Source organism: Catharus ustulatus, chromosome 2 (genome assembly GCF_009819885.2).
Source record: "Catharus ustulatus isolate bCatUst1 chromosome 2, bCatUst1.pri.v2, whole genome shotgun sequence".
Lineage (NCBI taxonomy): Eukaryota > Metazoa > Chordata > Aves > Passeriformes > Turdidae > Catharus > Catharus ustulatus.
Genome location: NC_046222.1, coordinates 99,873,212 through 99,895,096, shown reverse-complemented (window position 1 = coordinate 99,895,096; position 21,885 = coordinate 99,873,212). Strand labels below are relative to the sequence as shown.

General features: G+C 38.9%; 1 protein-coding gene across 2 annotated transcripts in view; it reads right to left on the bottom strand.

Annotated features, from left to right (window-relative positions):
- Positions 1 to 21,885, bottom strand: part of COL4A1 (collagen type IV alpha 1 chain) — a 121,282-nt gene that overhangs the window by 50,562 nt on the left and 48,835 nt on the right. For both annotated transcript variants that reach the window (XM_033086225.1, XM_042779076.1), the window contains exons 3-11: positions 4,748 to 4,837; positions 4,613 to 4,657; positions 3,065 to 3,109; positions 2,893 to 2,955; positions 2,738 to 2,791; positions 2,570 to 2,596; positions 1,163 to 1,246; positions 988 to 1,050; positions 331 to 366 (exon numbers count right to left, since the gene is read on the bottom strand). In XM_033086225.1, coding sequence (XP_032942116.1) covers positions 331 to 366; positions 988 to 1,050; positions 1,163 to 1,246; positions 2,570 to 2,596; positions 2,738 to 2,791; positions 2,893 to 2,955; positions 3,065 to 3,109; positions 4,613 to 4,657; positions 4,748 to 4,837 — 507 coding nt within the window. The remainder of the gene's footprint in view (positions 1 to 330; positions 367 to 987; positions 1,051 to 1,162; positions 1,247 to 2,569; positions 2,597 to 2,737; positions 2,792 to 2,892; positions 2,956 to 3,064; positions 3,110 to 4,612; positions 4,658 to 4,747; positions 4,838 to 21,885) is intronic.

Below are 21,885 nucleotides of genomic sequence, written 5' to 3'. Positions count from 1 at the left end.
ACAGATTGAAACTCATCAGATAATTTTATTGCCAATATACTCTTTTACCCAACACTTTAATGAAATGTTGACACTTTAAAATTAATTCAAATAATCATAGAATGCTGTAATTACTACTGATTTGATCAAGTGAGATAACAGGGCTAGACAAATATTTTAAAAAAAAAGTAGTAAAAATCTCTCTTTATGATGTTCGTTAAGACACAGAAATAGATCCCAAAGTATAAAAAAACCCCACACCTTTAGGACCATTAGTTTCCAGAGTTTGGAGGATCTGGTATGCAAAATAAATAAACAAATTGACTTAACATTTGTATTAAAGAGTCTTACCTTCTCGCCTGGAAGTCCTGGTGGCCCTGGGGGACCCTACAAAACAATACATTTTAGCATGCACATGTATAGAATACACTAAATAATACACTGGAATAATGCCTTATTCTATGAAAACAGAAAAAAAAGGCAGATCTTTTCATTAAACTCAGTAATTTCATTTTGCTCTTGCTGCGCATAATTCACAACTTAGAATAAAAAAAAAACAGTAACAAAGAAACTCTGAGATACCCCATTAACTATTATAATAACAGATAGATGATAACGTGCTTCCACGGTAACACTCAGTGCTGCTACCCATAAGAATAACCTCAGCAAGCATTTGGATTTTGATCTGGATACTCGGTTTGTAGTTTATTTTCTATAAATTAAATTGGGGAAGACAGGAAAGGAGGACCAACAGTTACAGTCTCTCCCCCACAAAAATACCTTCCAAGAGTGCCAGAAGAGAAGAGGACTGCAGGAGCAGCTGCTACTGAAAACCCACACTGCCCAGTAATTTCTGCCATGGTAGACTTTGGAAGGCTGAACGTGAAGCCTGGAACCACACGCTACCTTTCCCAAATCCCAACCAAGACCTGCTACACACACCTTCTAGAACATTCCTTTAATAAAGATCTATAAGTGAAGTGCAAATCACCATGAAAGGAAGCTTACTTGCTCTCCTGGAGGACCCTGTGGCCCCATTGGTCCCTGAAATCCTGAAGCTCCAGGTGGACCCTATGAAAAATTTAAATGGCATTGTAAGAAAGTGATACTTATACGGTATTTTCATGATACTGATTTAATTTTAATTGAAACTCACTGCTATTCAAACATCATTTAGACTTACAGGCAGTCCAGGTTGGCCAGGAAACCCTTTTTCACCTTTTAGCACACCAGGAGATATAAGACCAATCACTTCACCTGGATCTCCCTATAATAAGAAAAGAAAAAGAGTAAGTCATGAGCATGAATTCCAATACATTCAAACCCACCAGGAGAGGAAAGTTGTAGCTATGCATACTTTGGAATCATTAGGAAAGTTGACTTTAAAAAAATCACCATATTTCTTTTAATTCAACTGAATCATAGAGATATTAAAAGTTAAGACCTTAATTGCCAAATGTACTCTAAAGCTGCCTGAAGAGATTCCAGTACCAAAACCATCTTCATACCACATTTCCTGTATTGTAATGGGTAGCTGGAATGATTTTTCCATGAAATCTATCTCTGCTACAGTGTCACCACACAACTGAAGCATCTGAGCTGGCTGCTGAGAGAAGTGGTAACCTCACAATCTCTCTCCCTTTGAGATCTTCATGCTTACACCTCATTTTGACATAAAGGCCATTTATGGTGCTCTTTTTCTTAAAGAAAAGAATACACTTAGTCTTACTTTAGAAAAGAATTCTGATCACTATCCTTTTCTTTTGAGGATCACTGTCCCTTCTTTTGAGCATAAAAATCCCTTTTTTCCCGTGGTTTTGTACAAAGTTATAATACTGTAAGTGATTTTATTTCAGTTCTGTACCTGTGCGTACATGCCTAGAGAAGAAACATCTGAGTACTTCAGGGTTTCTAGAATGAGTCAGTTCTTTCCACATGACAGTAAGAGAAATGGACATTTTTATAACTTGGGTTGTCATGTCACTACAAATTTGAGATTACTTTTAGACATATTTAGTTTACACAGATAATATCTGTTCATTTTAAAGACAAAAGGCTCTCAGATGCCATTCAATGCTTCCTTCTCCAGTTCACAAAATGCATTCAGAAACCTAGTCAGTTAGTCTGATTTTTTTTCTTTATGAAAACTGTCTAGTATGTGTTGCATGATTCTCATATTGTGTGGTACAGGACCTTCTTCCACAAACATTATCCATGTGAAACTTTTTAGATAAATAAAATGCCAATATAAAACCAAATTTTTGAATCGTAAAACCTGTCTAAATCCATATACACAACTGGGTGGCCACCACAGTGTTTACACATTATTAATGATATGTACTACTTCTTGTCTGTTGTAATCCATATAATACTTACTCTTTTAAGACCTGCATGGAACAACACATATGTTCAATTGTTATTTAGTGGGGAGCTCACCCCACTCTCTTTCTTTAGTGGGGCTGCAAAGAGAAACGAGGCAATACAAATTTTCAGACCTTAAGTAAAGACTGCTGCTAGTCTTAAATGGTGTAGAGATCACACAAATTCTTATTGATAGAAGCAAGATATAAATACTTAGAGTAAAATGTACCTTCATTCCAGGAGGTCCTGGAGGTCCCTGTGAAAAAAACAGACATATTTGTTGTTATTGATCCTCAGTGTTGTATATAATACATCTAAATATCATTTCCTATAGGTTTATTTGCATTTCAGGAGTTAGCCTTTAAAATGTGAATGAAGTAGGAAAGAATCTACTTACTATACTTCCAGTCAGTCCTGGTAAACCTGGGGGACCTACTGGACCTCTTTCGCCCTAAGGGGAACAGAGAAATTGGTTTTGTTTAGGGAACATAAGCTTGAGGGATGTTTTTATTCCAACACAGAGATGCTGTTATAAACATCAGTAAATGTCACCTTTGTGCCATTACATCCTGGAATGCCAGGTGGACCAGGAGGGCCATCTTGTCCAGGAATGCCCTACATGAAGAGAAGGTAAAGAAATTAGCGATATTAGGAATAATCCAGATCACATGTCACAGCTAAAAGTTTGATATTCCTTGTAAAAACATAAATACTTCATACGTACAGGAAGGCCTGGGTTTCCTGGAAAGCCTGCTACTCCTGGGGGGCCCTGCAATTGAGAAAAACACAAACTGAAATGACAAATACACAAAACAGCAAGGACAAGCTGCAGCCCAATTTGCATCTCCAATGCTGACAGCAAAAATTTAAACTTCCTTGACAAAATAGCTCTAACCTTCAAAACCTCTCAAATACATCACATTAAAAATAAATAACTAAAAGCAACCTTTTAAACTTCCTTAACATTTTAAACAGTAGGAAATCGATAAGAGCCTCATGTAGAGGCAAAAGGGAATGCACAGGTGTTCCCTTCTCACAGAATTGTTCCCAAAATGAAATTTACTGTAGGTATCTCTTAATAGCAGGAGATAATGTTAACACATCATAAAGATGCTTCTCTCGCTCTTTCATACTCATCAGTGTATCAATTCATTCTGATTATCAAAAATCCTACCAGGCTGAGATAATTCTTTGTCCTTGAACAGCTTTTCAGTGTAATGATTCAGGTATTTAAGTTGGCATATTATTTTCATCCTATTGTCTTACTTCCCCATTTCCTAAAACATGTACTATGAAGCAGAAAAGATGTATGGAAATCCTGAGCTCAGATAGTGTATTTGCTTCTTTCAAAACTTTATAATTGCTAAAATATTTTTTGCTTACTCTACAGCAAACAAATAAATTTGCCAGGAGGTGCCAATTTACATTAACACTCAGGATACCCCAGGTCAACATAAACATCATGGATTGAAATATGGATTTCTTGATCTAGCAGAATACCCTCTCTGTAACACCTCATAAACTGCATTTACTTCAGTAAATTCTATTTGCTGCAGCAACTGCAGGCAAATGGAGAACAAAACTGAGGTGGCTCTTGAGAATCTGTGAGCAAGGGGGTATAGCTGGAAATGCATGCATCATTACTGGCCAAGTCATTTGCATCCTCTTTCATCATGACATTAGGAAATGTGGGAAATTATCAGAAAGAGCTTGGTACCTCACAAAACCCCAGTAGGCACAGCCCTGGTCAATATAATATGCTAAAAGAAGTGCTATATAAGTGCCTCATTTAACAGAAATGACAACAGGAAGATCACAGCCATTCAGAGCCTCTTCTAGCAAAGTTAAGAAATCTTTGTCTCTGGCTTCAATTTGCTCTGTATCATTTTTAGCACATACGTGCTCATGACTGTGTCAGCTTCTCTGCTGGAGTGCTTCAAGGGTAGATGGCAAATATAAAGAACAATTTTTCAAGAGGAAATAAGGTTGTTTCATTCTGAAGCTGGAAAAAAGCCCTTTTGTATGTCAGGAAGATATCAGAGGCATATTAAACCAGTGCTGTTGACACAGTGATAAGTATCAGGTAACAATGCAAATTAGTGAAGGTACTGGCTGCCCAATGCAGCAAGAACTTCAAAGGTAAAAGTGAGAATTTTGAAATTATTGTGCAGCTCAAGGGGATGTCATTCATTAACTCAGAGACTTCCTCTTGCACTTGAAGGCAGACATACCCAAAGACATCAGAATTGCAAGATAATATGACAGAACTCACTCTTGTTCCCTTTGTTCCTGGCAGCCCTGGTTCTCCAGTATCACCCTGAAAAGTAAAAGAGAAAGCTTTATCTTTTCTTGGGACAATAGTTTAGGGATATCTGATTGTTTTGAATACTAAAGCTGAAGTTCTTACCTTAAGCCCCGGTGGCCCAGGAGGACCTTCAGGTCCTTGCATTCCAGGAAATCCAACCATACCCTGTAGTCCCGGCAAGCCCCTTTCTCCCTGTGGAAGAAAAAAAACTAATTAGCAACTACAGAACTGAAGCTCTTTCTTCAAATAACTCACATATCCCATTTCTGTGCTCAGGGAACCTATTAAGAAGCTACATGTCACAGCAAAGAGTTCATGTTGGTACATAAAAGAAGGATTATTATAAATCAAGAAATATTTATGGTTCAATAATAGATTGGCAGAGGCTGAGTGCAACATAACGTAAAAGCACTCTTAAAAAATTAGCTAAACCTTTTTTTTCTACATCGTGTTCTTCATAGCAGATTTATTCTCCTGGTAACAGTAAGGTCACTTTCCCTCTAATAAAACTTACCAGAGGTGCTGCTAAATCCCAATAGAAAATCTAACAGCCCAAATCAGTAACTAAATTTCTGAAAACCACAAATATCACTGTTTGGTCAACTAGTGTATGAATGGTAAATACCACTCTTCTTATACACCACTTACAACAGCAGGTTTTAGAGACCAGGTTTGTCACTTAGACTTGAATTTCAGGATGGTTCAGAGACAGGGTGCTTCAAGGTACAGGATCTTCCTGAAGCTGAACACGAAATTGTATTTGTATGTGTCATCCTTTTGATTTTACTTTAATGCTGTACAGGACATCTGTGCTGTCCCTCTCCCTACAACTTCAAATGTGTTTAAATCAGATAAATCCAGAGGCAGAAAACCTATCCATACCCTAGATCAATATTGCAGCTGTTATACATTCAACTATAATTGGACTCCCAGTGAAACCAGGAGGAACACTATCCAAATAAAGGATGCAAAATCTACATGTAGAGAAAACATGTCACTCCCTGGAAACAGCAAATCAAGCAAGTAGAAAGCCACTGGTTCCATGTAGGAAGTAACCAGAGTTGTCCTTTCAAGGTGTGATGTGGAACAAACAAAAACACTTCATACTGTAAAAACTGTGTGAATATTGGATGAATAAAAGGTTAGTGTGAAACAGCAAAAAGAAGTTTTACAAGTTTGGAAAACAGCTAAAAACATGGCACCTGCTTTAGAAACTCAAAATACTGCAATTTTCAAAGGATAGCAAAAAGAAAATAAAATTAACAATGCTCAAAACACGTAAAGGGGCACTACAGAGACTTAAGGATTTTCAACAAAACAGTGAGAGATTGTAATTAACTTGCAACTTGTAATTAACACGCTATGTAGTATTTGATTTCAGGATGGCGATTAACAATGAACTTTTCTCCTGTTTGCTCAAGACAAAGATTCCCAGAAACATGCTGGCTACTTAGAGGTCAGCTGAGGACTGAGCAGACATGAGAACATTTGAGTCTTGGAGAGCTCATTCGTCCAGGAAGTGTAACAGGCATCCTGCAAAGAAAAAGTTATGACATGCAGACAGAGGAAACTGAGTGATAACCAACAGACATGGTGTTTAGTGTCAGAAGATGAGAGGAATTGGAAGATTTGTGGAGTTACTGGGTTGATGTTGTTTTTCAGTTCCTTGTCCAGGATTTTGTGAAAATGAAGAGACAAGGGAGAGGGGACATTGTTCATGGGTATGAAGAGCAAGGCCAAGGAAGGGGGGGGAAACGTTAACTGAGATGATAAAAGCACAAGAAAGTAAAATCAAAATTACATTCATTTATTAAAAATTCCTGACAGAAAAAAAAAATCCTGCTGCTTCTTCTCTTCATCTTCCCATAGAAGACAAAATTTCTCAGTAAAGGAGTACTTTCTGAGGCAAACATTCAGTTTTTCCTTGAAGTGCTGAAATGGCACAATCTTCTCTATTTGATTCCAAATATTCTTTATCATGGTTTGAGAATTCTTTATTTCGTTGGAGCCAAATCTGAAGCAGTATATTAGACCAGAAAACAAAGCAAAACAAAGCAAACATCAGAACAGCTGGAGAAATATGTTTCTAGGTCAGCTACAGAGGTGCAAAAGTCCAAGTTCTAAAGTAACTAAAATTCTTTTGAAAAATATTTTAAGGAAGAACACATCACAATGCAGGTCTCCAAATGAATGTTGAAATCATTAGCAATCTGAAATAAATCTGTAAAGTTAAAATTACATAAACCCATACTTTGAATGGTTAATTCACACTGTTGTCACAAGTGTACTTCTACAAAATCAGTTGTTATGTCCTTCAGGCCAGAATTTCACACTGAAGCCTGGGCACTTGCTCTCATGACTTGCTGTGAAATAGGCTAAGGAAGGAGAACTCAAGTACACACAACAGCGTCTTCCACTGCTGAAGGACTGTACAACATGTGCAAATGAGAAGAAAAAAAAATTATTTTGACATCCACAGAGAAACATGCCTCATGTGCAACATATGTGACACATCAATAATGTGTGATATGGCCGATACTTTCTGCACTCAGAACTTCTGCCCCTGAGGATTTCGCTACACTTTGAACCACTGTACCCTGCAACACAGAAAAATAGTCTTTCCTCCATTCTTAAGGAAAGTTAAAACTGAGGTTTACAGATCAGATTTTCTCTTGGTCTAAGGCTCCCTTAGAACATTCTGGAACTGTAAAAGGGCCTGAACTTGCCTGTAAATCACTTACTTAAGGGAATGACTGCTTCAGCTGGCCAGGGAGGTTACCTAAAGGCATAAAATACATATAAACTTGCACCTTCTAAGGCAACTATAGCCAATTCTCTTAAGGCTATCCTCAGCCTTCCAGGCTGCCCTGTCTGAGGGGTAAAACAGGAGGAGCAGCCTTGAGACCATAACAAGTCACTTTGAGCTAAGATACATTCAGGTTTCCCTGGAAACATTTTTATTTTTTCCCACTTAAACTCTTAGGCCAAGAAGAAAAACAACTGGCTATTTGTCCAGAACTTCTGGACACCCAGTCAAGGTACTGGATGTTCCAAGGCCTGGAAAATATAATTCCTGAACATGAGGAGGTCTGTACCACCCCAAAGCCTGCAGACTCATGATTTCTCTTACTGGAACTGAGCTCATCTTTTTGCAAGAGGAAAGTGAGGAAACATAAAAGAGACTGCATGTGTGAGAGCTGCTGGATCCCTCTCTGCATGCAACCTGCCACCTTGGCTGCTTATTCTAACAGGGAATCATGGACTTACACACTGCAAATACCTCTCCCTCTACTCTGCCTTCCCATTTTATACTGTAAAGTAAGTTCAGGGTAAATAGTCCAAACTAAGTATTGTGAAAAGTCCACATTTCTGCAGTTCTAGGCTACACAATTAATGGGATTTAACTCCTCCATGCCACCCATGGACACTCAGAGAAGTCAGGGCAACTTACTCCACCAAGACTCAGTAAGAGACCTAGGGGTGTCTCCTGGGTTCCAGTCCCTTTCTTTAGTCCAGGTATCAGTCTGTACAGCAGCCTTAGAAAACTAATGGTGCCAGCACTCGCAAACCCTAATGAATAAAGTTTTTACTTCAATACTCCTGTCTGAGTTAGTACAAACCATTTTTTTTTTTCATCAGTGATACTACACTAAATTGCAGTAAAATTCTCTCAGAATATCTACACTGAACAGAAGAGTACAGAAACCCTACCATCCTTAAACTGTAAAGTCATATGACTGAAGGGTATCCTGATGTCACTGAGTAGATCAGACCCCACAGATCACTGAGATAACAAGTTATACTGCTGCTTTCCAACCTAAAGTGGCTTACTTGGAACTTGAAGATCAGATGAAGCTATCACTTATTATGCTGTACAGAACAGACATAAGCATGTCCTGAAGATGCCATGCCTTGCAAGGAAACACTTGACCTGCTGCATCCTTCCCCTGCCTGCCTGCCTGTTCCTTTCTTCATTCACTACTCCAGACAAACAGCCCAACAGTAAGTGCTTGTGCTACATTTATGCTGCAACTCATTAAGCACATACACTGCAGAAATTGGCAAGCACCAGGTCATCACTGCTACCCCACTTATTTTTTGCTCAGCACTGAGATTTCTAGCTGTGATGCATGAAGAGCATGAGACTCCAACTGCAAGGGTTATGTATTGTTCAAGTTCCAATATTCACAGCTGCAAAATCTTGGCAAGTAATACTGAAAGAGCTTCTGCTTCTTACAAATCAATTCATGAGACTCAAAAATTAAAACAGATGTAACCATGTCATCTGTACCTCTGCTGATTCAATGCAAGCTGTCAGAAAGCACAAAGGAGAACACATTACTCAGCTCACAAAAATGCATATTCTGCCACTCAGCTGCTGAAAATGTGGAGGTGCTATGTAAAGAGACAGCAGGTGCTCAGTCACCACAGCACTCATTTAATAAGCAAGATGTCTGTGTTAGCTCAGATTTTGTGAAATGCCTTTGCATTAGGTAGTTCAAATTAAAACTGAATGGACTTCTAAACAGACATGAACCTGTTAAGAGCTTAACTGAATGGGCTGACATTTTTTTCTGACACCTACCCTTCCAAATTAGCCATGAAATGCTGTTTGGCACATGGAACAACTGTAGATTGCTAAGCAAGAGAGTCACATAAAGCAAGTAATTTCAGAAGATTCAGCTGTAACACATCAAGGGCTGAGGGGGAGGAAATAATCACCACCCCATCATAAATTATTTCCCCTATTACTTTGCCTAGGGACTGCTGGCCTGGGAGATATTAGACTTGAGAGACTGGTAACATGGCTATAAATCAACTGCTTCCCAAAGTGTGGGCTCACAGGGTGTCTGTGTCTGTACAAATATGATGTTCTCAGGCTCTCCAGAGACTCAGGCACATGGTGAATAACAATGTGTAGATCTTCCCAAAGCCATTTGAAAGATGCTTCATTTCTTAACATTTGCATCTGTCAGAGATCCCTCAGCAGCTGAAACAGCAGGACAGACACGTGTCTGTCCTTCAGCTGAAAAGGCATAAAACTCAATCTAAGGGAAAGATTTCACAAGGCAGCTAAACTGATCTACCCAGCAAAAGTGGCTCTTCTCTTTTAAAGGGATGGTGCCACCTCATTACACCACTGATATGATTCCCTCAGCCTCCACTGCACCAGTTCAGATCACTAAATTTACTCCCTTTTCTTCAGTGAGTCAGCTTGCTCTGGCCTCTGTGAGCTGAGGATCCCACCAGGTGGCCAGGCAGCTGCCAAAGCCAATGAGAGGAGGACATAGCAGGACACAAGGAGACGAGGTGGAATGGCAGCAAGAGCAGTTTCTCACACCAGCACAGTGGGGTTTGCTGGAGCTCATCCACCACAGCTCCTCAGCTGTGCCTTCACTGCAAGGGAAACTGAGCTGGGAGCCAACAAACCCCTGGCCTTGCCAGAGGGCTGTCTTCAGACCAGTGTCACTGCTGACTCCAACGTGTTATGAACTCAGAATTCCTCTCTCAAATGCACGTGCTATCCTGTTCCCAGGAGTTAACATTCACTGAACTGAAATTCTACCAAGGGCATATTTAACAAATAAATGCAATGGTTTCAAGACGAAATCTGACAAAGCTGTTTCCAAAAAGAGTGAAAAAAGAGCCTGACTCTTAACAGGAAAACCTGTCGTCACAACTTGATGCTCCAGTGCAACCTCAAAATCCACAGCAATGGACAACAGCCTCACAATGTACTACTACATGGTTTCTACCCAGACTATCTCCAACCACATGTGAGGTGAATGCAGGCTCTGTTTTTGTTCCTTCAGCTGATGTAACTGCGAGCACTCAAGTGAATTGGCTCCTAGGTGTCAGAGCAGTAATTACAGCACAGTGGGAAACAGCACTGTGCGACCTGAGCAACGCTCTCAAGTCACAGTGCTTCTCTCCACACTCTTTTAACATGTGTTAGAGAATTGTAATTGGCTCAGTGTTACTCAGTGTTTCATTAGAGAAGACACAGAGAATAGCCAATTCTTTATTAAAATGGTATTTTTAACCACCAGAGGGAGCACTGGCCCTGAATATATTTCAGGAATAAAATAAACATGTACAATAAATGTCATCTGTTTGTCCTCAGTTGCACTTAGTATTTTCAGTATTTTATTGAAAGTGTGAAGTGGATATCAGTCAAGCAGAATTATTGCTATATGCTTACAGGACATGTGTCCTCAAATGCACTGAGGATGTTTAACATTACAAAATTCCCACTGCACATTCTTCAGCAGAATCTATCTGCACCATAGCTATACAATTCTGGAGCCACACAAGTAACAAGTAATTAATTACACAAACATAACTTTGCAGACATGCAAAGAATCTGTGTAGGAGCCCTGTAAAGATCTTGGCTCACCCAGAAGTTTTGGGGCTGAGTACAGTATGCGGAATGGAAGAGGGGCTAAAGCAGAGAGAGGGGGGAGAGTCAGCAAAATCTGGATTCTTACATTGCCAGGAAGCATCTGAAAGAACTCAGTGCCATGGAAACGTGAGTGCAGCATTTTTGGCTGACTATCAGAAGGAGCAGCCGTGACAGTCTCACATCGCCTGCACAGCTCCAGCCAGGCTGGCTGAGGCCATGAACAACCTCCAGCACTGCCAGGGCTGCCCTACATCACTCAGACATGTACCACAGCAAAGGGCCACACCAAAGCTGCTGGGGAACAGCACTCTCCTACTCATGACCTCTTTGCCATGGTGTTCATTCTGCATCTCCTTCTCCCTTTGCTCCCTCCCCAGTGACTTTCATCTGTGGGATTCCTTCGGTGCTGCAGACAAACGAGCTCTCAGGCTGCATTTTGAGGGGAGAACACTGGGAAGGAAGCACCTATTCATGGTGCCATACAGGGGCAGGCACCCTGATCACCCAATCTGTCTCTGTTTTTTCACTCCCTGACAAGACTACTTTTCTTACTATGAAAGTATCCTTTCTCAAGGATCATGAGTTTACAACACTGAGTAACCCCTCTAGTTTGATACAAGATGAGCTCAAATCTCCAAAAGCGACTCCATTGATATAAAGATTTAATTAGAGTGCTTTTCAGGTTTAAGGTTCAGGGACTGAGTCTGGGGCTCTGCCTCCTAAATACTGAAGAATGCTTAGAGCAAAAGCATATTTCTGTGGCACCTCATGGCTGCACAGAACATTCCTCAGGAAGCTGCTAAGTGCTTCCCAGGAGTATAAAAATAGAAATAACAATCTTTGATTGTCCTTTTCCCTACATATCAGTATCTATGTGCTTAGCTGGTACAACATTCAAAAGCCCATCATGGCTATAATTTAATTGGTGCCAAGCAATTGGTTTCCTATCAACATCATACAATTTCAGTAAAACCAACTATAAGCAAGAGCCCTTCCCTACCTACATAATTTAGAATTTTTCATGTCATTCCTTTTGTTCCTTGACCCACAGTTATTCCTCATTTTCTAAATGTAGCAGCCAGTTTTTTCAGTGCACTTGCCCAAACTTCATATTTTAGGACTTCTTGAGCCATGCACACTCTTACCTTAAGCTCTCAATATTTCCTTATATTTGTATTTCTTCGGTTTATGTATGCTTTGTGTGACACTGCATCCCAGTGTAGATAAATGTTACAGATTCAGAAGTAGCTGGGATGCTGAGGGCATGCTATATGAAGCACAGAAATAGAAGATGAGAGAAAAGAAGACATCTGACAGCAACTAAACTTCATCTTCAGCTGTGGAAGTCTGCCTGCACAGAGTTTGGCAGTTTAAAATATGAGGTTTGTTAATTTTATTTTTAAACTTTTCTTGATTTAAAAAAAGAGGGGAAAAAAGCCCAACACAATAACAGCTTATGATGTTTCAGAAGGAAGTCACACAAACCTTTTTACAAAGGTACACATCTCCAATTTTATTTCATTTATTTTATTTTATTTCTTAAATCTTTTATTGCACATGGGTCAAGGAGCCTCTTCTCATCAGCAAGAGTCACTCAGGAGAACAGAACCTCAAAGAACCATAAGGGAAGAGGATGTTTGAAGGACAAATGTGTTTGCACTGTAAAAAGAAAAAGGAAATTCTATCACCTGCATACAGGTTGAATCAAAAGGGTGCTATATTTCCCACCCCTTCTAATCATCTGTTGAACACATTAGGTCTGAGTAACTCTTCCTTTGTTTTATTACACATTGTATTAAATCACTTCCAGTGTTGAAGGTACAAGAATATAAGGGGTAAAAATGCTCCACACCCTTCCTACTTCATTAATGAAAATTATTTAGCATTTGTTTGCATTTGGCATTGTTTAAAGGCTCACATTTAAAGATGAAACAGCGAAGGGAAAAAAGGGTCTTTAACTTCTCTGGGTTTTTTAATTTATTTTTGTTCGGATCCTAGACCGGGAATGAAATGTGACGTTACATGCAAGTTTTATTCTCTTGCCAAAGGTTCGTCATGGACATATTTACAGAAAATAATCTCTTCCATAAATAGTAAAAACATGGGCAGCTGGTCCTAGACAGTACAGAGTGCAATAAAGTTCTTGTAATGAGGTACTCATATCTTGAGGGTATGCAACAGACAGTACTATTTGAGACACTGCTGGTCTAGCTGCTTTTTTGGGTCAGGTTGGAAATGGCATTTCTAAAGTTTTAAATATTTTGAAAGTTCCATAGGAGAAAAATATACTTCCACAAAATAGGGGAAATATTCTGGCTTCTGACTTTTAATCATGTAAATATCACAAGGCAGACAACTTTGTGCCTCGAAAGTGTCAATTAGTGCTTCTTCACTTTATTGTATCTTGACTCAACCAGATCCATTGTAAAACTGACATGACAATATATATTTTTGTAATACCTCCAGGGTAGCTCAGCCTAAGTCAATAAAGTTAACAAAGATGCAATAACTATGAACAATAATAAAAACAAGTATCTTTCTTATTTTGACATTATGGAGGATTTCAGTATCCTTGTCAGTAAGTGTCAACCAGAAGTTGGTGTGTTGCTCAGCAGGTGGCTTTTAAGGTTTTTCTGACAAAAAATTAAAAAAATAAAAAAAAAAAAAAAAAAAAAAAGGGCCAAGGACATGTAAAGAGGCCAGTCAGACTAAATGACATCCGTAATGTCTGACTGCCACCCAGAGGAGCCCGTGGGGAAGTGACACAGCCTGGGACAGGCTCCCGGGACACTGCTGGAGCCCAGTGACAGCAGGCAGAAAGGCAGCTTTACTAGCTAAAGCTTATACTCTGGAGAGTTTCACAAACCCTCTATTTTCCCTTTTATTTGATGAGGGAAACAGTGTCACTCTAGTCTCCTGCCTCGACACTGATTTCACTGCATTGAATACCTAGAACTTCCTACAGAGATGCTTTTATAGGAATTTCACGGGGCTGAATGTGTCCTTGCTGGATTTCCAGCCTCTATTTCCACACTCTCAGACAGAAATGAAGTTTGAGTTAAGGTATCATGTCCTTAACTCACTATCCCATTAAAGGTGCTGCAATACAGATGGAGCAGCACTGGTTTCTCTGTTCACTGCTCCCTCTACCAACCTTTGGTATTCCTCCCTTTATTTCACCCAACTACTGACATTGGAGCCAGAAGGCATTTCATTTTAGACTGCTCCTTTGTACTAGAGTCCCCCTCCTCCATCACCACCACTTTAAACCATTTCTTTTGCAGTTCTGCATTGTCTTTCAGTCTTTACTTGGCATTCGAGCAAACCTAACAAAAATAAGGGTTACCAAACCCCCTCAAGGCTTTAAGTATTCTGCTAACTAGCCATGAAATGCTTTTGTTGCATCTGTTTACAGTCAGTGAGAAAGGAGTGAGAGAACACCCCATCTGATGCTAGTGACTGTGCTCACTCACTCAGCTCAGTACACTGTGCACACTGAACTTTGACACAAGCCTTGGTGAGAATTATTTTTGTTGGCATATCAATACGTTTTCAAATGTTCCATCTGAACTTCGGTGGAAGCTGTCACATGCTTTCTTTAGGAGTTACAAAATTTATGGGTACATCTTGCCATTCTAATCACTGTTAAATATTTTCAGAGATATAAACATGATTTTCCAGACAGGCATCAAAGTTTCTTTTCTCTGGGCTTTACCTTGATTTTGTGTTTCTTTTGCTGTTAAAGATTATATAAGAGAATTTTATCTATTACTGAAAATTAGTCATTATTTTCATAATTTAATTGAACTTTTTTTGCTCTGTTATCAATAGTTCAATTAACTATTCTGTAGCCCTTTCTCAGGTGTTGTAGTTACATGAAGAAAAATGTAAATCCTCTTCAACATCTCCTAAATATGGTTTCCCAACTGTTTTTGCTCCTATTGTGATATTAAACTCCTTTTGTGGCTAAATTAAATATATTCTCCAGCAGGTTAAAAACTCCCCTGTGTGACAAAGTACTCCACTATCACTCCTTTAGCACCTGCTTCAGGTTTCCTCTTTGAAAATCCCACTTTCATGCTACTTCTTACTGTTCTGTCTCCTTCCAGGCATATACTGTTACAAGCCTTGCTATTGCTTCTGCTGAAAGCGGTTTTGAGAACTTTGTATAAAATTTGGCTTTTTACCCTTCCTTAATGAAATACAAACTTTGAGAAAATCCAGATCTCCTTTTCTGAAGGCCAACATCATATGGCCAGATGTTTTCAGTGACTAATCTAAGTTATGACCTTTCTCTGATAGCATAGGTCTAAAATCTGAAATAAGAACTAGCTGAGAGAAAGGAAGCAAACAACTAACTACCATGAGGTATGAGATTTAAAAATAAACAAAAAACCACCAACTTCCCAAACCACTTTTTGCTCTTAGCTAGAAAGACTAGAAAGTCATTTAAGAAGACTACCATATTACTATGGTTCCCTAGTCATAATTATATACACCCAGGTCACTGAGTATTAAATGCATCAAGGATTAAATTCTTGCTGTGGGAACTGACATATCACAGTCTATTTTAATGTCTGTCTTGGTCTGAGATCCCCAGCAAATTCAATATAAATTGAAGAGTAGAATGATTTAAAGAAACTTAAAGGGTTAACTACAGAATGCAGCTACTGCTGTACCCCAGAGTTTGCTGTCGCAGACTCCTACATTACACCCACAAGCATCCAGCATCACAGAGTTTTAGTGGGCAATTAGATACTGAAAAATTGCACATCAGGACAAAAGTTTTGTAATCAGTATCTAGTTAGTAGATATCTGTATGGACATAATTTTAAATTTGAGAAGATTTCAAGCTATGCACAGGTATTGCACAGGCACTGGGCGTCTCTGCTACCTGAGCATGAAGATTTCAGAGAAGCAGAGATCTTACACATCTTTTCATATCTTATTCTGATTCACACTGGGGAAACCTGACTGATTTCACTGGAGGCTCACATACTTCAGATCAAGCTAAGGCCCTGCAATCCTTCAAGAAACCATAATGAAGGTATACACTAACAGTTGTTGTGTAAATTTAAAATCAAGCCCTGTGAGCTTGTTTTATTCCATGAAGAATAGAGCCTATGCTCATTGTGCCAATACCCTTATAACCAAAGATAATGCATCCAGCAACAGCTACTTAAAAGGTCATATTATGCCAAATTAAATATTACTTTGTGAATACCTTCAGCAGTCAGCTCTGAAAACTAAATATGAGCCTGTCTCAGGACATAATACTACTGCTTTTATAGCCTTCTTTCCATAGAGATAAATTGATCAGTGTAATCCACTGGTTTGTATTAACCAGATACCCACTTGTACTCAGTGCAAAAATATCTTTTAGCATAGAAAATAATGTAAGAGACAACTGGGACAAATGGTTTCTATAGCTATTTAAAACTAAGAGAAGCTGATGGTTTCAGATGCCACTTAGAAGTTTGGTCTGACAGCTGGGAAAGAGTAGGAAACTTCTCAACATTTAGCATATCACAGTCAATATTATTCAAAGTTGTTTGGTCTTTTGTTCTTTTCAAGAATAGCAGCTCTCTTCATGAAACATGATGTTCTTTTGACCTGATTTGAATTTTAAAGATTATTTTTTTGAGTAAAGGATAAATCAATAAAAATACACTTACTGTCAAAGTAGAATTGACAAAAACCATTGTGACAATGTCCTGACTTCCAAAAATATTTATGAATCACAAGTTTCCCTGTAGAACATCGGATCTGCAGCTGATCAGTATCTTTGCTTATTTTATGACTGTCTTCTGAGTCTGCCCTTTCAGGCATAATTAGATGATTTCATGTTATCTATTAGCCCTTTCCAGACTGCAGACAAATCCTTGCCTCCCGCACTCCCTGCCACCCCTCTTTCCAACTTTACGGCCATCTCCAGAGTACATCATTTGGTTGTGGTTTCCTTAGTGTCCCCAGTTCATGGTCTTTCCAACTCAGGCACAAACTAGTGCTGGACACAAAGTTCCTACAGCAGCCACGTTACAGAACCACAGAATCACTGGGTTGGAAGAGACCTTCAAGATCATTGAGTTCAACCCATCCCTAACACCTCAACTAGACCATGGCACCGAGTGTCACATCCAGTCTTTTTTAAACACATCCAGGGATGGTGACTCCACCACCTCCCCAGGCAGACCATTCCAGTACTTCATCCCTCTTTCCATAAAAAACTTTTTCCTAATATCCAACCTGTATTTCCCTTGGTGTAGCTTAAGACTGTGTCCTCTCCTTCTCAGGGGACTTAAAGAGGAACACTGAGCAGCGCTTACTAAAACCAAGCAGTGTCAATGAAAAGTGATTTTAAAAAATTAACATTCTTGATTTTTAAAAGCCTAATAAAGGTTGACCATGAAAAGCACAGATGTAATGATTACTGATTTACTCCACTAAAAGAACCAACTAGTTGCCTCTGATATATTTTCAAGGAAACTCAAAGCACTTAGTCGTGATCTTTCCAGTGACTACCAGGGCTTCTCTCCAACCAGGGGGTTTATATTGTGCTAAATCATCAATATTAGAAATATTTTTGTTCTATTTTTTGATATGTAAAAACAGAAAACCTCAAAGGTTGTCCCAATCTGGTAAACCTTAAAAAATAATTCAGGGACACAGTCCATTGTAACAGTCAACTCTTCACTATAACGAGCAAAGGGAGAAGCACAATCCCCTGCAGACACCAAAACCATCTGTGGTTTTTAAGGCTGTAGAAGTGTGCAGGAGAGAAAACACTCTGCTCCTGTTGATGGGGAACTCCAGAGATGTCCCACTGACTCTCAGTCTAATTCTACCTGGCTTCCAATCCAAAATACCTCAAGCAAAGCCAGTCTGTGTACTACTGCAGCATAGTCAACCCACACAGGGGTGATGCACCCATCAAGGCAAACTGAAAATTAAAATTTATGTAGATATAATAATACAAATACAGTCTCAGAATTAGGGAAAAAATATATGCCAAAATAAAATTATTTGATCAAGTTTTTCTGCTATCAAAAAATAAAAATGTGAAAACCACCAGTTACATTAAGAGTAAATTCTATTCTTATCTTCTGTTTCGCAAAGATTTTTTTTAATTGCAATACTTCATGCTCAATGACAAAAGCATGTTTGATATTCTTGTTGACTTCAACTTTTCAGTGGTTAATGCTGAGACAGTGAAATCATCATAAAATATTTATACTAAAGAATGAGGATTTATACTTCAGTGCATTCTAACTGATAAGTCTAAGATTAATCATTCTGTATTACTTATAGCAAGGTTCCAGGGTTACCTCCCTTAACACATGTTTCTGATACAGAGTAAAAGTAGTGCAAATGGCCATGAATGAGAGAAGGAACATTTCTAGAAAAGTTGATGCATGGAGAATTTTACTCATCTCTGTATAGTCTTTGTTCTGAATGGCAATTAAATGCTTAACATGTTTTTCTGCACGCACTAACAGCTAGCACTTCTTATCTCAACAGCTGCTTGAAATTGTTCTCAAAATCTAGGTAGGCATAAAAAAGAAAACATAGCTTCAGTCTTCTTCTGAGTAGCTCAATAAAATGCAGGCAAGCATTCAGAACTCTAATCAGTTTAAACAGATCTCACACTTCAGTGAGGTTTAAGAGAACAGTCAAGTTATTATGCAGAAAACCAAATAAAAAGCGTAAGAGGTAATAAATGAAGATGTTTTAGGCTAATCTCTCTAATGGAAAACAGTAAGGTATTATTTATTATTTCAGCAATATTATGTTTTTCTAAAATTTCTGTACCTTTTGTTTGGCAAATATGTGATATTTGACATCATATAGCTTAAAACAACAGCTTGATGCTCAGTGTAATAATAAAGGCTTTATAGGATAAGGGTCATCTGTTGCAATTACAGCCACTTTCTGAATTTTCTGAAAGGGATGAACACTCTTAGAGTTTGTCAATTATATGCCCTTGGTAACATATGAGTCATGTTAAAGGAGTGTGGCATAGAAATGCAATTTTCATGGAAATAGTCTTATGAGAGAACATATTAAATGAACTCTAAATATGGCCATGATATTGATGAAATTATTCTCAAAGGAGAGAGAAAAATATGGCAATGTAATTTACCCTTCCATGTCTGACATGCTCTTGGGTACTATATTTTGGGCATTTCACAGCTTTTAAGTCAAATACTATTTTCAGCACTTTTTCTGATGAGATCATGAAGACAATTATTTGGCCAAATGAATTTTAATTAAACCCCAGTCTGGAACTTCTGGGTCTGGAACTTCTTCCCACACTATGGTAGGAAATATCTCTCCAGATGTTAATAATTAAGGCATTAAAGAGTAAAGTTAGCGCCCACTTCCGCAGCTCCTGAAGCTCCCATGGCAGTGAAGTGGTGTGGGTGGATCGCTGAAGAGTGTGGGAGGATTGGAAAAGGCCCTTCAGCATTAGTGCACTTCTGCACGACATGGAAGCCAGATCAAAAGGGTTTCCAGTGTAGGCAGAATGCTGGCTGTGGATGGTGTAGGGTAGAGTGGCTATGTGCTCCCACATGAGAAGTGGAGAGCAGATGTTCTCTTATGTGGTTTCCTGGGGTACCACAGGAACTGGGCATGGCAGCCTTCTCCCAGCCCAGATCTTGGCTAGGATTAGTCTTTTTAATCTGTCCTCTGATTTAGCAATATTCACATAGATTTTTGAAGTAAAAGGTACCATTACTGATGCGTGTGTTAACGGGAACCATGTTTAGCAGGGACATGCTTTGAACTCAAATGCATTCATTGGAAGCACCATTTACAGAAAAATTACAGAGGAAGCAGGAAGGATGCTCCCCTTACTTTCCTTCACCAGGTTCTGTCTCCGGGCCTGGGACCAAGTGGCAGGCTGTCCTTATTCTAGACAGACGTCAAATATAATGAATCAGGATGAAAAACTGCACAGGGCTGAAGGGCAGGGGCAGATTTTTTTTTTTTTTTTAAATAAAACTCAGTTTTCTGTTCAAAATCCTAAGTATGTTTGAAACAGAGTTAACGTAATGACTAAGGTTCATGCATGTTAAATGCATTCCAAAATACCTTCAAATGCCATTTTTGACTATGCTGTTCCAGGTATAACCACTCATTCACCTGTCTAGATGTCTCTAATGACAATGACTGCATTTCTAACACAGTCTAAAATTACGTGAACACTTCACTATATACCTGCTTAATGTCAGAGAAATATGTGATGGAACCCATTAGGAAGATGGAGAGTACACTGACACACTGGAATTTGATAAGTCTTGTGTTAATGTGGACTCATATTTTCCTCTCATCAACATTTTTAAACAGCCAACATTAATGTGAGGTCGTTTTGGATTCTAGCATATCAGACAAGCATCTATTTCTTTTAAAGAGAACATTTTGAGACTCTGGACTATACAAATGAAAAATGCTAGCAAGAGCTCTAGCAAACAGACAGGAACACAGCTGGAAACAAATGAAGCGTAAGGTTTAATACTATTTATTTCCCCAAGCTAACATTTTTTAAATTATCTTGTTATAAGATGCTGGCATAGTCTATGAACTGAACACTAATGTCTTTCAACAAAAGAGTTATAACATGTCTCCTTCATTCTACCGTGACTCATTTGTTCTTGTTACTGAACAATAAGATCAAGCTATCAAGGAATAAGTTCAGAGTTTTGAACCTTTCCCAAATCTTTGCTTATTTGTTTTCAATATATAGTTGACTTTTATTAAACAGACATTAGTGGGTCATTAAAAAAAGGAGACGCCATCTGAATGTTGTTTCAGACCTTGACACTTGATTTCTGTATCACAGATTAATCTATGCTCTACTACAAAGAAAATTTTCTTGCTTGGGCCTCCAATTAAATAATTTACATTCCTAGCTCTGAAAAACACCTAAGAAAAGCCACCAGCAGACATTCTTAAATCCATCATCTGTAAATATGCAGCTATTGCCTTTGAGGCAACACAGAACACCAGCTGTCTATTTATTTCAAAGAACAAAACAATCCCCAAAACAAAAAGCAAACAACCCTGCCATCTTCTAAGTATTCCTTTGGGTGACCTAAACAACTTACCTCAAAAAACATACCCAAAGCAACCACAGGATGGTAAAACTAGTTTACATTCATTTATAATGGTAGATGTACAGCACATATGCACACAATAAGAGAAAACATCATAGATTAAAATCTCTACAAGCAAAACAGGAAGAGAGAAGGAGTGTGATTGAATGTCAATATTATTTACAAAAACAGGTAATTTACAGGGGGAATTCACGGAATGTTTAAGTGCGCAATGATTTTTCTTCACTGTTACTGCTTTAAAAGAAGACTTTAAAGTGCCATTTTTTGTTTCATACACAAGAAGTTTAGATAATTGAATGGGAACTTGAAAACTCATTTGCAAGGTTCTGTCAAAAGTTTTAATTTTTTTTTTCCTTGACCTGCAGCACTTTTCTGTATCTAAGCTGACCATTAACCTCCCTCTTCCTACTGCAAGACTTTGCCTCCCAGGGCTAACCCTGGTCAGGGTACATTGATTATGATGCATCACAGCTTTCCTGCACGGTGTGCTGAGAGGAGCATGCTGAACTGCTTCCTCACTTCCAGACAGTCACGATATCAAGCCTGCTGCCCACTGGAAAGGCTGGAGATGAGGTGAGGGAAAGGTGAGAGTGACAGGTTAGCATCCCACTCGATGGGGCAGGACGGAGGGCATGGACACATTGGGCTGGGGGCTTCCCTCCACAGCAGGGGCACTCACCTGCCCCCCACCCCTGGCCCTGCTGCCCTGTGCAGCCACAGAC